Here is a 16482-nt window from a genome sequence, read left to right as displayed (position 1 = left end):
ACAGCTTAGCCTTCTACAAACTACAGCAGTAAGTGTTAGACAACAAAGTTTTGTGCAAGTCAACAAAAGTCAGTGTACAGAGCGGTTGTCATCACCGAATCCCTCTACAGCAGCGAGAACAGGACTATGTAGCAGCGACACAATAGCACTAGAAAAATTCCATCAGCAATGCCTCTGCCGCATGCTTTCAATTCAATGGAAGGACTTCACAAACATTTAGGCAAAACTCTTGCAAAATCAGTTTCAATGGACTTGACACTTGTGTCCGGATGGCTGAAAATGGGTCTTTCCCACCAGTCCCGTTTCCTCAATTCTGAAACGGCCAGCATTTCAGGGGGAGGGTAAGGAAAATGCTTCAAAGACACTCTGAAACTCTCCGTGACACGTAGCAGCATTGACATCAATGACTGGAAGGAGTTTGTTACCACTTGTTCTAAGTGACGATCACTTGTTCATCAAGCTGCATTATAGTTTAACGCCAAACACCTTAATAATGAGGCAGAACGGTGACATTCTGGATCTCACTACCTCATGGGATATCCTGCCCATATGCCCAAAGATCTGCCCATATGCCCAAAGATCTGCGGATCAGGAGTGTGCCTGTGAAGTTAGATGGAGACCCATGGTAAAAACTCATGGCCCGGAATAGACATTCTCCTTGAATTGAGGAACAGCCCACAATAACATCAGCAATATCCAACTTGTTTATATTTGTGGAAATCAAGCAAAGCCACAACACAGATTAGTGGGGCATATCATGAGCTACATCCTGAAAATCCAAAGAAAATATTAATTTCTTCTTTTGTTTTGCTCTCTATCTCCTATCCACATTGCCACATTACCACAAGGAATTTAGAAGTCTCATATTCGGCACTTCATCAAATATTTTCTGAACAAATATGCTGCATCCACTGTAACCTAAGTCTGTAAGTTCAGCAATGTCTTCAATTCCTCCATTCCAATAGTGAAGGCGTTCATAAATGCACATTGTGGGGCCCTCATCAGCCTGCACATTTCCAAGTATTCACTAATTTTATTCCTATTATTTGGAAGGTCAGAATCTAATGTGTTGCCAGTGAAGTTCATCAAAAAACGCAGTGTGAAAACTTTTACGCACCCACTATGACACTTCACTGAAATCTGTCGTTACACAAAAAGTATCCATATCTAAAAAACATCAAGCTTGTCAACATTGTATAGCATTTTAAATGTAAGATAACTGGACCTATTGAGAATAATGCATATTGGGTTTTATAACATGATATTAAGAGTCTTGAGAGGGTGCAAAGGAAGGCAACAAAGGTAATACCACACCTCAGGAAGTTAAGCTATGAGGAAGGATCAATAAAATTTGGCCCGATCTCACTCTAAAAGAATAAATTTAGATGTAACGCAACAAGAATTTTCAGAATCATTAGCTGATTGATAAAATTGTTCCAAATAAATTGGTAATGCTTATTAAAGTTCAAAAAGTGAGGCAGCATCATTTTTAAAAACAATTAACAATGGACTTAGGCAAAACCACTAAGTATGTATGGCTGCTGAGGTCAATAACAAATTAAGTCAAAAAGTATTTGGATGTATTTCTGAGAAAAAGATATCGAGGACTTTGTTGAGAAAGCAGAATTCTGATGTTGAGCAAAATTTTGATACTGATCAAAAAATTGTTTTTTCTGGGTCTAATGGCTTTCGTATGGTCATAAACTATATGTCCTATAACTAGCCAAAACAGAATAACCAATATTAAAATTAAGAACAGAATCTTATAATAACATCCTTCACATTATGAGGTCCTGAATTGTAAGGCATTATATTCTTATGTTCTTATGCACTCTAGTCCGCCAGGTGAAAAAAGCTCCTCCATCTTCAATGGAAGTACCAATAAATGTCAATAATTTTTGTTTACAAGAAGTATTTGAACAAAATGTCATGAAACAGAGTTGAAGATATTTATTTTTACTGTCACAAAAACTTTTTGGATAAGCTGAAAGCACATGGAATGGAAGTAGTAGTTGCAAATTGGATACATGATAGTCTCAGATAATTAGGAGCATATCGTCATGTGTTTCTTAATATTTTATTGTCAATGGTAAGCTGATTGGGGAAATGTGGACATTAGCTTACTTTTTCTCAGGTTCCTCTTCATCTTTTTGTTTGGATCTTTGTCATCTCCTATACCATCTTCATACGGTCTCTTCAAAGGTGCTGAGAGTGGTCCTGCAAAAAATTCTGAAGCATTTTAATACATTATACATCTTTAGGTGAAAGATCAAATCAACAACATTTTTCATCAATGATCTGTATTGGAATATTACGAATTGAGATATGAACTTACCATTCTTCATTTAGATAATAAGATCATTTAGATCATCTGGATATAAATTGTCCCATTGGTAAGACGCAGCATGGGTTTATGAAGGGCAGGTCATGTTTGGCTAATTTGGTGGAATTCTTTGAGAACATTATATGTGCAGTGGACAATGGGGAACCTGTGGATGTGGTATATCTGGATTTCCAGAAGGCATGTGACAAGGTGCCACACCAAAGACTGTTACATAAGATAAAGGTGCACAGTGTTACGGGTAATGTATTAGCATGGATGGAGGATTGGTTAACTAACAGCAAGCAAAGAGTGGGGGTAAATGGGTGTTTTTCTGGTTGGCGATCAGTGACTAGTGGTGTGCCTCAGGGATCAGTGTTGGGACCGCAATTGTTTACGATTTACATAGATGATTTGGAGTTGGGGACCAAGTGTAGTGTGTCAAAATTCGCAGATGACACCAAGATGGATGGGAGAGAAAAGTGTGCAGAGGACGCTGAAAGTCTGCAAAGGGATATAGATAGTCTAAGTGAGTGGGTGAGGGTCTGGCAGATGGAGTACAATGTTGGTAAATGTGGGGTCATCCATTTTGGTAGGAACAACAGCAAAACGGACTATTATTTAAATGGTAAAAAATTGCAGCATGCTGCTGTGCAGAGGGACCTGGGTGTCCTTGTGCAGGAATCTCAAGGAGTTGGTTTGCAGGTGCAGCAGGTTATTAAGAAGGCAAATGGAATTTTGTCCTTCATTGCTCGAGGGATGGAGTTTAAAAACAGCGAGATTATGTTGCAGCTGTATAAGGTGCTGGTGAGGCCATACCGGGAGTAGTGTGTACAGTTTTGGTCACAGATAGCAATTGAGGCTGGGTCATTGAATATATTCAAGGCTGGGTTACACAGATTTTGATTGACAAGGAAATGAAGGGGTACGAGAGGCAGGCTGGAAAGTGGAGTTACTTCCACAATGAAATCAGGCATCACTTACTGAATGGTGAAAAAAGCTCAAGTGGCCGAATGACCTATTTCTGTTCCTACTGGTCTTTTACAACACACTAAGAAAATGTAACTACTTTTAAAGAGATAACTTGGCATTGGTGAGTGGGAGAAACTTGCTGCTAACCATGCAATATGGTGATATCTCATCTAAGCTGCAACACAGTCGGAAACTGGCTGTATAAACTGCTGCAGGACAGCAACAAAAGCAGAGGGAGAGAGAGCAAAACTCTGGATCAAAAATCTCCTTTCCTCAGGGCTACTCTTGTCCTCTCTTCCCGAAGACCAGTGGCTCTAGAAGCAGCCACGCAAATCACAAAGCTTGGCAGAGGTCATCCTTGTTTCAAGGGACTGACTACAATGACTTTTCTGAAAGTGATAAATAAAATATTTGCTTCTGCAAACCAGTTGTCTAAATTTTGGTTGATTGGATACTGCAAGTCTTGTTAGCTTTATGCCACGCATCTTCCATACCTAGAGAATGTGCGGGACACCTGTCTCTACAGAGCCATAAGTCCACTCTAAGCACTCAGCAGCAAGCTTAGGAATTTTACAATGTGCGCAGCATTTTTTTCAGCCCTTGGTTCCAGTAAATACCTTGGTCAAGACTAGAATATTCATCAATAGTTAAATATTAAATTTCAGTTTCATACAACAATTGAAAGAGTCTGAGACTAATACTTTTAATGTCCAGCTCTTACTGAATATTCCAGGTACAGCAAGCAATTAGAAAGGCAAACAACATGGTGACTAACATTGCAAGGGGATGGGAGTATAAAAATAAGGAAGTCGAGCTACAATTGTACACGGTTTTGGTGAGCCCAGCCCCTGGAGCATTATACATAGTTCAGATCTCCATTTCCAAGGAAGGTTATGGCAGCCTTGGAGGAAATACAGCAAAGGTTCATTAGATTTGTACTATGATGAGAGGCTGAGTAAATTTGGCCCAAATTTAAGAATGAAAGGCGATATCTAGGCATCCAACAATAGCAATGTCATCAAGCAGGGTTCAATCATGCTGAAGTTTTCTCTCAGACAGAAGTGTACCAAATTTTTCATTTAGTTAATTAAAAATTTACACCAAGCCAAATAAGCAGGTCATACACATGGGATTGAGAAGTTGGCATATCCAACATTTTAATTTTTATTTAAAAAAAGAAATGTGAATGATCTTATATTCCAAAAATATAAAATTGATCTCCGAGGCCATTCAGCAGTAATTGTGCGTTTAGTACACTGTTAAAAGTCCAGTTACACCTCATTCATTAAGGCTCAATTTTTTTCCCAAGGGCTTTTCTAGCACAAAAAGGGCAATTTTTCATCAGTTCAGTGAGTTCTACTTGACAGTAGTAGGGAGGGAACTTCAATACTGCATTCCTATATGGAAGTGCAGAATTACTGACCTAATGGTTTCCCCATTTAATTGAGCATGTGCAGACTCCAGAAGTTGTCAATTTCAGAGGAGTAAAAATGACAAATGCTAATAATAGTTTTGCTATTATTACTACCACAAAACACAGGCCATCGTGTCAAATTGGATCTTGAAAATAATTGATCAGCGACTTACCATCTCGATCACCCAGTGATCTGGACCATTTCTGAAGGGAGGATCTTGTTGATGGAAGTGGATCCATCTCCAGTACTTTATAGATCTGACCAAAGGCCATGAGCCTAAGTGCATGCTGTAAGCAAAGATCAATAGATAAATAAATTACAACTTCATACATATAAGCAAGTTATTTTAGACTGAGTTTTGTATTACTAAACATTTCCAGGGTTCATAAATGGGTTAGCAAGTTTATCCAGGAAATAAACTGAGTAATAAAGGCAAGAAACGACTGAAATTTGATGCCTGGCCACATGCAAAACTAACAGATCTGAACAAGAGCTGCAGCAGGGCAGTCATAATTGGGGGAAAATCTGCTACGAGTTTTGCTTCCGATTAATATTCAGCAACTCCTGCTAGAAGCATGCATGTGTACTCCTGCCGGAAGTATGTATGTGTGGAGAGACAAGAACAGTATCAAGTTCAGCTTTACCACCTACAATATTTGAACAGCTGAGAATGATGTCAAATAGGCATGGTACTAAAGGAAGAAATAATCTAGCAATGAGATCTTCAATGGAGTAACTAATGTCCCCAATACCCAATTAGTAAGATGTAGGAACTTCCCCAAGGTGCTCCGCACAAAATCACAATCTCAGCCGGATTATGAATGCAGGCTTAGTAGCAGCAGCAAGTTCAGTTCACACCATTTTGGTCCTTTTTTTTCCCTCTCCCAAGACACATTTCGTCAATTTGTCCTCTTGTACTAGGAACACGAAAGCCCCAATAAGTTCGGGGGAAGAAAAGTTATACTTTTACTGTCAATCAAAAACAAACTTATTATCTAATCATGTTCTATTATAGCTTTCCACATTATATAGAATCCACAGCAGAGAAACAGACCATTTGGTCCAACTGTTTCATGCTGGTGATATGTTCCATACAAGTCTCCCAATTTTCTTCATCTATTCTTTCCTTCATGTTCTTATCGAGCTTATCTACCTTACACTTCTGCTCCTCTTCATCTATTCCTTCCTTAATGTTCTTATCTAGCTCATCTATCTTAAGTGCATCTACGACTTTTACCCTGTGGTAGCATTCTCACCACTCTCTGGGTAAAGACGTTTTCTCCTGAATTTTTTATGCATTTATTAGTGACTCATATTTATGGCCCCTGGTTTTGGGTTCTCCACAAGTGGAAACATCTTCTCCAAGTATAGATATGTAACTAATGGCTACACATACACACTACAACTGATTATTCTTAAAATCAATCCTCGGATTTATGTGAAATGCTTTCACAATTATTACCTTGCAAATCTTCTCAACTGGTAACTATCAAGGTATAAAATTACCACTAAATAATCACTAAATTAGGAAGCAAGTTCTCTGCTACACTCAATTTACTTAACAATATAAAAGCAATTACTTACAGGTATGGATGATCTAAATATATCCATTTTTAAATAGAAGCCAATGTTTCAAGACGGGAAAATATTTATTCAAGTTCCCACAATACTATTCTACCTAATGAAAATTTTCAACGGTCGTGATCCTGATTATTGATCATACCTGGGCACTATGAGTAATGTTGTCCATTTCCTGTGAAGTCATCAAGATCAATACATCAGTTAGATCTTTTTCACAAGGATCATGCAGTCCTGGACCACCTGCATAGAAAATAGGCATTTTGCATTTCAAGCAGTTGACATTTAGCAGGATAAATTCTATATAGAAAAGCATATTGTTTAGTAAATGTGGTAAGCAAGTAGTTATTAGCTATTCTAAGAGGGTGAAAAAAATGCATTTGTAATTTATCCAAGGTAAATGTTAAATTTTATGTACCGTAGCTGATGTTTCATCAATTCCATACCAGTGTTTGGCAGAAACTACTAATTTTGAACTTTCATATGAAAAAAACAGAACACTCTACCTATTATCTATCCTTGAGAATTAGCATAGAACCTTAAAGCATAGCAAAACAATTCTAATTTACGTAATACTAATATTAGCAACCTATTTCAATATATCTATTAATTGTTATTTGAGATTCTTACCAGGTAGAAGAATCCCTGATGCCAAGCACTCCATTACACGTCTCAAGGCTTCACCAGCCCCTAACGGTCTATTACTAGTACCTATGGCTTTTTCACAAATAAGCTCTAGGGGCTAAACGTAATAAGGAACAAGAAATCAGTCACATCTGGTAACACGTAATGGGGATGGTTTTTTATTATAAAATAATAACACCCTTAGATTAGCTGAAAGATTTTCAAGCTAAATTCCAAATTCTTTTCACACCAGTTTAGTTCAAATTCACCTGGTTAGTGTCAAGAAATAAACTTAATTAATATTTGGCCACGGTAAATCCTTCACAATACCACATGAAAAAAATCTATACCCGATATGCCAAACCCACTAAATTTAATTAAATATATATTTTGATTAAATGACTTCATGTTTACTTTGCACACATTTACAAATTTGCATTTTACTCCTTGAACTTTCTGAATTGTCTTATTTTGAAATACGAAGAGTTGTGGAGTATTTAAAAGTAGAAGTTTCTATGTGTTCAGACTATTTAGTTTGACAAGGGAACAGTCTATATTTAAACTTACCCATCCTTTCAATGGTCCCCATGTGGGTACTCTGTTGCATAAATCACGCAGAATACGAATCACAATTACACATGACTTTAATCCATTTGCCCTCGCCTAAAACATACAGAATTGTAGTGATATGTCATCTGCTTAGCAGAGATATAAATTATATATTCCTTGGCATTTCTCAGTAAGTTAGAAAATTAAATTAAATTCTCATGCAAACAAAAAGGAAATTTTACAGAGAACAAACTCCATCTTTAGAATGACCGATTCCAAGAACAAGCAAGAAGCATAAATGTTTAACAATTGCTTTTGTAGCCTCATGATAACTAGTAAAATAAAACTATCTACCTATTGTAGTATACCGACTGACTTAAACTGTGCGCAGAGTACCAAAGCTACAAAGAGCAAATGAATAGCATTAAGTGTTTTAATATAACAAATAGTTTTAACATTAAAACCTCATAAGGCTACAATAACAATAAGGTAAGAACAAGTAGCCAACCTGAAACCATTTGGCATGTCGCAGAGACGCCAAGGCGTTTAGGCATTTCTGCCTGTCCAATAAGTCCGGTGGATCTTTCATCGCAAAATTTTCTACTGGTGAATGGAATAAGAAGACAGATACAGTTTGACCAAGGGGTTTCTGTCATTCAGTACTAGGGAGTGGCAGCATCCTAGGCAAACAAGGCTCCCAGAAATTTTAATGGTTTAATAGTGCATTGTGGTTACTACAACAGCCATTTACAGTAACGTGAACATGTGAGACAGAAGCAAAAGGCATTCATTCGGGATACGAATCAATGGCATATCAACTGCAGAGTATATGATTCTGAGTCTTATTTAAAATGCAGAACACAACAGATTATACCACACAGCAGATACTTTTGTTGACTGTTAGTCAGGCCTTAATTTCTGGTTTCTAGGGTAGTCTAAAATTAAAATAATGAATTGCTATTAGGAGAAAAGTATGACCTACTACCAGACTTTTGAGTCTTTCAGTTTGCATTTGCCTTCACAATGATTTCAGCTTTTGTAGAACAAAATCACAAGAGCTCACATATAAAAATGCCATTTCAGTTTCATGACTTTGTCTTTTTACGACAACACAACATTGATATTGAGGACCCAGGAAGCCAGAAATTAACTATGTATAGCCTTATCATTTTAATGCCTTGTGCAAGTGCCATTTGTGGAAGTTATTGTTTTCTGAGGAATTCTCTCCAAAACTATCAGTTGAGTTTAGATAATATTAGAAATAAACTACCAGTAGGCGCCAGCAAAAAAGGTATTAAAATGTAACAGAAACTCAATATGGCAGTTAACCCCTACTGAAATTTGCAAAAGCAAATAATTTAAAATATTTTCAACAGCTGGAGTTTTCTGCCTTTTAAAGCAACAAAAGCATCTGCTATAAAGTACAATATTTCTTACACAAGGGATACAAAGATAAACTGCCGTAGATGGGTGGTTAATAGTCTAAAACATTGGATTAGACAGCATAAAGGATGACTGTCTGCAGGGGAAATCTTTATCTAGCCACGCAATTCTGTATCAAAACATATCAAATTGTAAAACCTCACTCACTTCATCATCACTGAGTCATGTCCTAATTTTTTTTCAAAAGAAGGCACATTAACATTTTGTTTCAAAACTATAAATATAGCTTCATTCTGTTTTGATGTTTATGGTTAAGCTTAACATTGTTCCTACTACAAAATTTTGATTTGTTTAAAAGTTTCTTGCAATCCAAGATTTATTGCATTAAAGGGCTCTTCTACAAACTTACTATAAACATACAATACTACATTCTTTTTGCAGTCAGTCATCTTTTACATGCAAGTTCTACAGAAAAAAAGATAAGGATAGGGGACAAAGAGCAGGCAGTGAATGGGATAGACTTGCACCAAAGTCCCTTTTAAAAACACTCATGTATTCACTTCATGCCCTGTACAATTTTGAGTTCAAAATTAATGTTGGCTTCCAACATGTTAATTTTACCATCAAATATAAATGAATAATGTTCCATGGCATGTGGTGGCAGCAAATTATACAACTCCCTGCAACTTACACAGAATCAATAACTGATTCAGAATGGATGGTAGAAAGTTCAAAGTCTCCCTTTAGGCAGGGAAAATTCTGCCTATTGCCAATGCAAAGTTTATTGACACCCAAACTACATTTCAAGCAGTGTGAAGCCAATCACCACCTCAAGAGGCCTTGATATTGGAATTTTTAAAAAACTGCATTAATTTTACGTTACTAGAAGAATTTTACAATCTCAGGGAAGAAATCAAAGCAATGGTAACATAGTTAAGATTAAAACTAATTCAGAAAATTGAGCCTAAAATTATTCTTCAATTCTGTTGTTGCCAATACATTAATTTCAAACATATAATTGTAGGTCACATGGTAGTAGGTGTCAACAACCTGCTCATCTCAACTTTTCAAAATATGCAATAGCACAAGCAACTTCAAGTTTTCCCCCACCCCCAGACAGCAGGGCATGAACGTACATGAATCATTCATATAAGACAAAATGTAAACAGCTGAGTAAGTCCCCTTCAGCCCTTATTGCATTGGGTGCTGATTAGTGACTGTATAGCGTACTGTGTGGCAGGAAATTTTGGATGGTATTAACTTTGGCAACTAATGTGTACTTAAATCAGTTGATTATTACTAATAGTGTTTAAAAATTCCTTCTGAGTTTCTCAGCATACATCTTTTCATACCATAATTTCTTGCTGAACAGTAGTAAAATTACTGAAGGGACTTGTAGCAAGTCTAGAAATGGGGAGAACAGCAACAGGGAGTCCCCTCCTGCCCAGGTGGGCACAGCTGCCTCCATTCCCATGACAGAGAGCGGCCAGTTGGTCAAAGGTCTGACATTGTCCAGTAAGGCTCAACAAACTATCACTGACACGCTTTGGTGGCTAAATTAAAAAAAAAATCCTACAAGTAAACAATAAAACCAAATTAACACATACTACTTTATTCTTACCAGTTATTTTTCTTTCCCAATCTCAGTGCTGTTACAAGCTCCATGCATTTTAAATAAACGTACTCAAGGCACACTTGAAGATAGTAATATTGAAGAGACTGTTTGAATATTGAATGCTCTTTGTGGCTCGGAGTCCTATTCTTGTAAGTTACGCATACTACAAGAACAGTATTAATTAACGGGATTAATAACTTTTTATAAAATTAGAATTGGAAAATGTGATCCGTGCTTAGTTAATTAAACCTCAAAATCTTAAGATATTGTATATCATAATAAATTCTGTTTCAGCATTGATACTTTACAAATCTTGCTATTGATGGTTAGAACTATAAACACAATTGCACGGGCTAAGGGTGCTGTGTCAGACATACCATTATATATTTTTAATCATCTGCACAAACATTAATTACCCTCCTCAAACATACAAATACATTTAGAGTCTATAATTCCCTGTTTTATATTTTTGAATACATACAAATTGAAATGCATTGCTCTGCATCTAAGTATATTGTTTACTTTTATTTTTGCAGCACTGAGATGGGGCAATATTGACACTATATAAACTTTTAAAAATGCAGCAAGTCTTACATTTACGTGGTCAGAACATGTTCTGTGAATGTGCAGTAGACAGGTAATTAAATACAAAACGTAATGGAGCAGTACACCTTTCACATATGGAGTACACTACTTTTAAGACCCTGCTGTATTTCAATATCATGTATTCATAATCTGTTCAGAAATCATGAAAGTTAAGATCTATGTTTAAATTTCCGGAGAAGTAACTCTTTGATTTTTGTATATCTTTTAAAAAGAGAAAGATCTGCACGCTTTGCTGTAAGTGACCGCTGAAGCTGCAAAGTTTATTTTCAAGGTTTGTTCAAACCTGCTCTGCAAGACCACAGAAGTCTTACAAGCAAGCAACATAAAACTGTAACACATATCTGAAAAATGCTGCTCAATATACCTCCATCTTCTTTATTTTCCATTTCATCTCTCACCACTGGCGAACTCAGAATAATCTTCAGTGTCAACTTGGGTTCTTTTGTATTTTGAACAGTAATTGCTGCTTCTTCCACACATTTCTCAACTTCATATTTTTCTTCTGAAAGTTTCTAAAGGTATTAACATTTAAAGATATAGACAAATCAAATTTTAATCTGAAGAAAGAAAAGATGGCCCTTCATATTCACATCTCCAAAAAGACAAGTTTGCTTCTGCAACATTTACATGTTGCAAAACAGTAACATACGAACATACACATTAGTAGCAGAAGTAGTCCACTCGGCCCTTTGAACCTGCACTGCCATTCAATAAGATCAAGGCTGATCATAATTTCAACCTACATTCCTGCCTACTAAAGACTCATGACCTCAGAGAACAAAATTCTCCTCATCTTCATCTTAAATGGGTGACCTTGAGGAAAATTCCTCTCCACATCCACCCTGTCAAGACCTCTCAGGATCTTAAAGATTTCAATCAAATCACTCTTATTCTTCTATTCTTCTGAATACAAGCTTAACTTGTGCAACCTTTCCTCATAAGACAACCAGCTCATTCCAGGTATTAGTCCAGTAAATCTTTCTGATCTGCTTCTAATGCATTTACTTCTTTCCTTAAATATGGTGATTATTACTATACACAATGGACTAGATTCTCTGCACTCCCCTCTGTTTTTCTCTGCAGGAGGAGGCAGTGCACCATTCACCGATAGTGGGATCTTCTGGTCCTCCGCTGTTAATGGGATTTCCCATTGAAGCCACCCCACGCCACCAGGAAACCTGCAGCGGGGGGTGTGCCACCAGCAGGACTAGAGAATCCTGCTGACGTGAAGGGCTGGAAAATTCCGGCCAGTATTGCTGACATGATCTCACCAGTGTCCTGTACCACAGAAGAATAACCTTGTTATTTTTGTAATCAGTTTCCCCCACAATGAACAATAACATTCTATTAGCTTTCCTAATTACTTGCTGTTTCTGTATACAGTTTTTTGTGATTTATGCGTTGGATCCTTCTGAATCACAGAGCTCTGCAATCTCACGCTATTTGGATAATGTTTCTTTTTTATTCTTCCTGCTAAAAAGGACTATTTCACATTTTCTCACATTATACTCCATTTGCCAGATCTTTACCCACTCATTTAAACTATGTCCTCTTCACAATTTACTTCCCCACTTATCTTTCATAATTACACCCTTGATCCCTTCATTCAAGATATTTGTATAAATTACAAATATCACTGAACCCTGTGACATTAAACTCAGTATACCTTGCCAACCAGAAAATGACCCACTTATGCCAACTCTCTGCTTCCTGTTATCCAGCCAATCTTCAATCCATGCCAATATTTTCTGCAGTAACCTTTGATGTGGTGCCTTATCAAATGTCTTCTAGAAATTTAAATGTACTACATCCAGTGGTTCTCCTTCATCCAGAGCACTCCTTCATAGAACTTCAATAAATTGGTTAGTGCATCCCATCAGCATAAAAATAAACCACTCTAAAATAAAGCACCTTCAAGTTACAAGTGTTCAGCTATAGAAATCCATTTTGAAAAGCTATTACTGGCGAATTACTGTTCACTAAATACAAAACATTAATTTCACAATGTATAAATAAAAAGGTTAATTCATCTTCAAGAATTGTTTGGTACAGTATTGATTATTAGTCTGTAATAGCATACAGCCTGATTATGAGTCATTATAATGTATTGTGGAAGGGGATTTCTAACCAGCTAATAAATTTATTAGCAGAATGCAATCTTTCAGAGGACAAGGAATCAGTAAAGAGTTAAATGATTATTGGGCAAGATAACACAAACAACTTACACAAATGTGAATGCAGTAAGTGAATCAAAACAAGTAACTATGATTTTAAAACATATATGCTGATATTTTAAACATATTTCAATGTAAAAGTACACTTTGGTCAAGCAAAGATACCGAAAGGCATGATAGTCGGAGTCAATAGTTTAAAGCCAAAAGGTCTGAGAAAAGAGTTTTATCGGGTGACATTCCTAAGAGCATTATGCAACAATAAAAATAATTCTATTCATTGCCCAGACATAGAATAGATACGAAACCTGGACGCAGGAACACATATCTGTTCAACTTGGCAGTGAGCCAATGGGAACGTCCATTGTGGTGGAGTCATCATTACCAAGCGACAGAAAGTTAGTTAGTGCCAAGGGGAAACTACATCTGGAATCAGTTGGGTGAATAAGATATCACCATGCTATTAAGTATCTTATGATTGGCTGAGGTATCTGACAGAAATTTGCATTGATGTGTAACTGTTAAATGGAATTGATTTTAAGCTAATGAAAGGCGGAATTATTGATTATGAAAAAGTATAATTGATCCATATTTGACTCGGTAATCGAGTTCTTTCGGAGAGGTTCTACAGCTCTGTCCTAAAAGCTGTTTAGCCCTTCGTCAGACTCCAGTGGGCTGTACGTTTGTATTGTATTGTCTTATGTTTTATGTTTAATAAATTTGTTACATCTTTTATACAGAGATATTTGTCTTGCGAGTTTTGAATTGTCTTAGTTTAAGACACAATCGGCCATCTCCTGAAATTCCCCCACAACAACTCAGTACAAAACATTAATTTCACAATGTCTAAATAAAAATGTTAATTCATCTTCAACAATTATTTGGTACAGTATTGATTATTAGTCTGTAATAGTATACAGCTTGATTAATAGTCATTATAACATACAGCTAATAATTTCATTCAATCATTTTTTTCCAAAAACAGTTCAAACGGTTTATTTAATAAACATAAAAATACCCAAAGACATTTGCAGAGGGGTATCGCTTTCAATTCAAATTACTTGGTGAAAACCTAATGTTATATTTCATTGTTTACTGTATAGGACAATTAAAATCAAGTTGTCCTTTTCAAGGAAAAGCATGATGAAGGTTTTTAACTGAACAATATAGTTACATAAATAGGTAGACAATTTTCCTGAGCTAAAAATTAGAACAACTAATTGCATGAACCTAAAATTACTCTTGTTGATTGAAGAGACAGCTTCAGAAATGGTTTTAAAAAGGCAGCTTGCTCTATATAAAAGGTTCAGTTTATTGGAACAATCACAATTACAGTTTTTCTTTACTGAAGAATGTCAGTCAGCTTTAAAATTTTCTAGTTCACACACACGGTGAGCAAGAGAGTTCAAATTCCTTTATTTAAAAGGCTGGCAGTCAATTTTAATGGCTTTGCAAATATGTTTTAAAAAACTGGTGAAATCAAAATAAAATTGGAAAAGACTGAGAAATTAATAGTATGGATAAATGATAATAGTGATGAAAATATTTCCTGGTTGTACTTAACAGAATGAATTCTGCCAGAAACAAAAATACTGACATGTCATCAACTATTAACGGGACAATCGCTCGGTACACCTCTACTTGAGCAATTGCCCATTTAATTCATACTTGGACACTAAATGGATTTTGTTTCAATTGTTTAAATCTAGATATTAGCTTCCCTGAACCATTTCATTTTATGCAATTGACAATTATCAGTGGAGCTCAAGATTATTTACATAATTTTCTCTTCTGGTTCAGTCACAACATGGGTACGGCACCCAGTTCTGGTCACCACATTTTAGGAAAGACACGAGAGTCCTTGAGAGGGTACAGAGGTGATTTACTAGAATGGTTCCAAGGATGAGGGTATTAGCTGCAATGTTAGCTAGGAGAAGCTGGGACTCTTTCCCTTACAACAGTGGAAGGAGATACATTCAAGATTATGACAGATTTCGATATGGTTGACAAAGAAAAGCTGTTCTCATTATCATATGGTATAAGCACCAGGGGACAGATTTAAGATTTTGGATAAGAAATGCAGGAGAACACGAGGAATAACTTTTTAATGCAGAGTGTGGTAATGATCTGCCTATGAGAGCTGTGGAAAGGGAGACGATGAAAGATTTCAAAAAGGAAATTGGATGGGCATTTGAGGGAAATAAATTTATGGGGATAACAGCAGGGTAATGGGATTAACGTGGGTTATTCTACAAAGAGTTGGCATAGACTCAATGGGCCAAATGGCCTCTTTCTGTGCTATAATGGCTCTTTAACCCCAGAACAAGAACCTTTTAAAAATTAAAACAAAGCAGTGGGATACATTTTGAGAGGAATAGATTTGAAATACAAGAGTGTTGTATCAAACTTATAAGGAATCTTGTTCAGAACACACTGATATGATACTGTGCCTTTAAGAATTGTATTTGTGTTATATTTCTTGTGTAGGATTTTTTTTAACACAGGTACTTCCATTTATTGGTGTCGCTTTGTCTGTAGCCGGCATCCCTTGTTGTTACTGCATTAGCATAATTGATTTTTATTTCTAGAATGTTTGTTTTAATCTGGATTAATGCAGGGTTGTTGATATCTTAATGTTTTCCCCTGGCTTTTTTTCAGAAAGGGGTTTGATTAGGGTTTTGACTGAATAAGTCATGTGACTGGGTGCGGCTAGGCTCACAGAGAAACCCAGTTCAGCTGCTGCTTGGGAGCTGTAGTAAGAAGTGGCTCTTTTTCTTGCTAGATTTGGAAACTGGGATCTGCCAGAAAATAGGCCTCTTTGAAGTTTTGCTGTTTGAAGAGAGATCTTTCTCGGAAATTCTGCTGTTTGAAATTAGATCTTTCTGTGCAGATTGCTGTATGGGAGTCAGAAGACATGTGTCTTTTGGATCTCTGTCCGGAGGTGTTAAAAGGCTGGAAATCTAGCATTCATGTGAGCATATCTGTTTTTGGTGCTAACTGGTTCTGAAGAAAGGACGTGTGTCTATGGAGATATTAGTTAAATTGGAACTATAGAGATAGCCAGCTGTTAAGAATTAAAACTTGTCATGTTTAAGTATTTAAAGTGGTAAAAGTTGTGTTAATTCTTTTTGTTATATTCTAACTGTGTTCTTAAATAAAGTTTGTTTTAATAAAAGCTTTTTAGTGTGTTAACAGAATCACCTGGAGCGAAACACCTTATGTTCGCAAGGATGCCATAATCAGAAAATG

The 16482-nt window shown here is 36.4% G+C and overlaps 1 protein-coding gene across 35 annotated transcripts in view; it reads right to left on the bottom strand.

Moving 5' to 3' along the window:
- Nucleotides 1-16482, bottom strand: part of strbp (spermatid perinuclear RNA binding protein) — a 187711-nt gene that overhangs the window by 49065 nt on the left and 122164 nt on the right. For 19 of the 35 annotated variants that reach the window (XM_078226541.1, XM_078226557.1, XM_078226559.1 and 16 more), the window contains 7 exons: nt 11427-11574; nt 7967-8061; nt 7477-7572; nt 6916-7027; nt 6431-6528; nt 4880-4994; nt 2125-2217 (listed from right to left, as the gene is read on the bottom strand). In XM_078226541.1, coding sequence (XP_078082667.1) covers nt 2125-2217; nt 4880-4994; nt 6431-6528; nt 6916-7027; nt 7477-7572; nt 7967-8061; nt 11427-11574 — 757 coding nt within the window. Of the gene's footprint in view, nt 1-2124; nt 2230-4879; nt 4995-6430; nt 6529-6915; nt 7028-7476; nt 7573-7966; nt 8062-11426; nt 11575-16482 lie in introns of all 35 variants that reach the window. The other 16 variants (XR_013499347.1, XM_078226525.1, XM_078226527.1 and 13 more) reach the window with 3 other exon arrangements.

This window comes from Mustelus asterias, chromosome 13 (assembly GCF_964213995.1).
Source record: "Mustelus asterias chromosome 13, sMusAst1.hap1.1, whole genome shotgun sequence".
In the NCBI taxonomy this organism is placed as follows: domain Eukaryota; kingdom Metazoa; phylum Chordata; class Chondrichthyes; order Carcharhiniformes; family Triakidae; genus Mustelus; species Mustelus asterias.
This window is presented reverse-complemented; position numbering and strand designations above follow the sequence as displayed.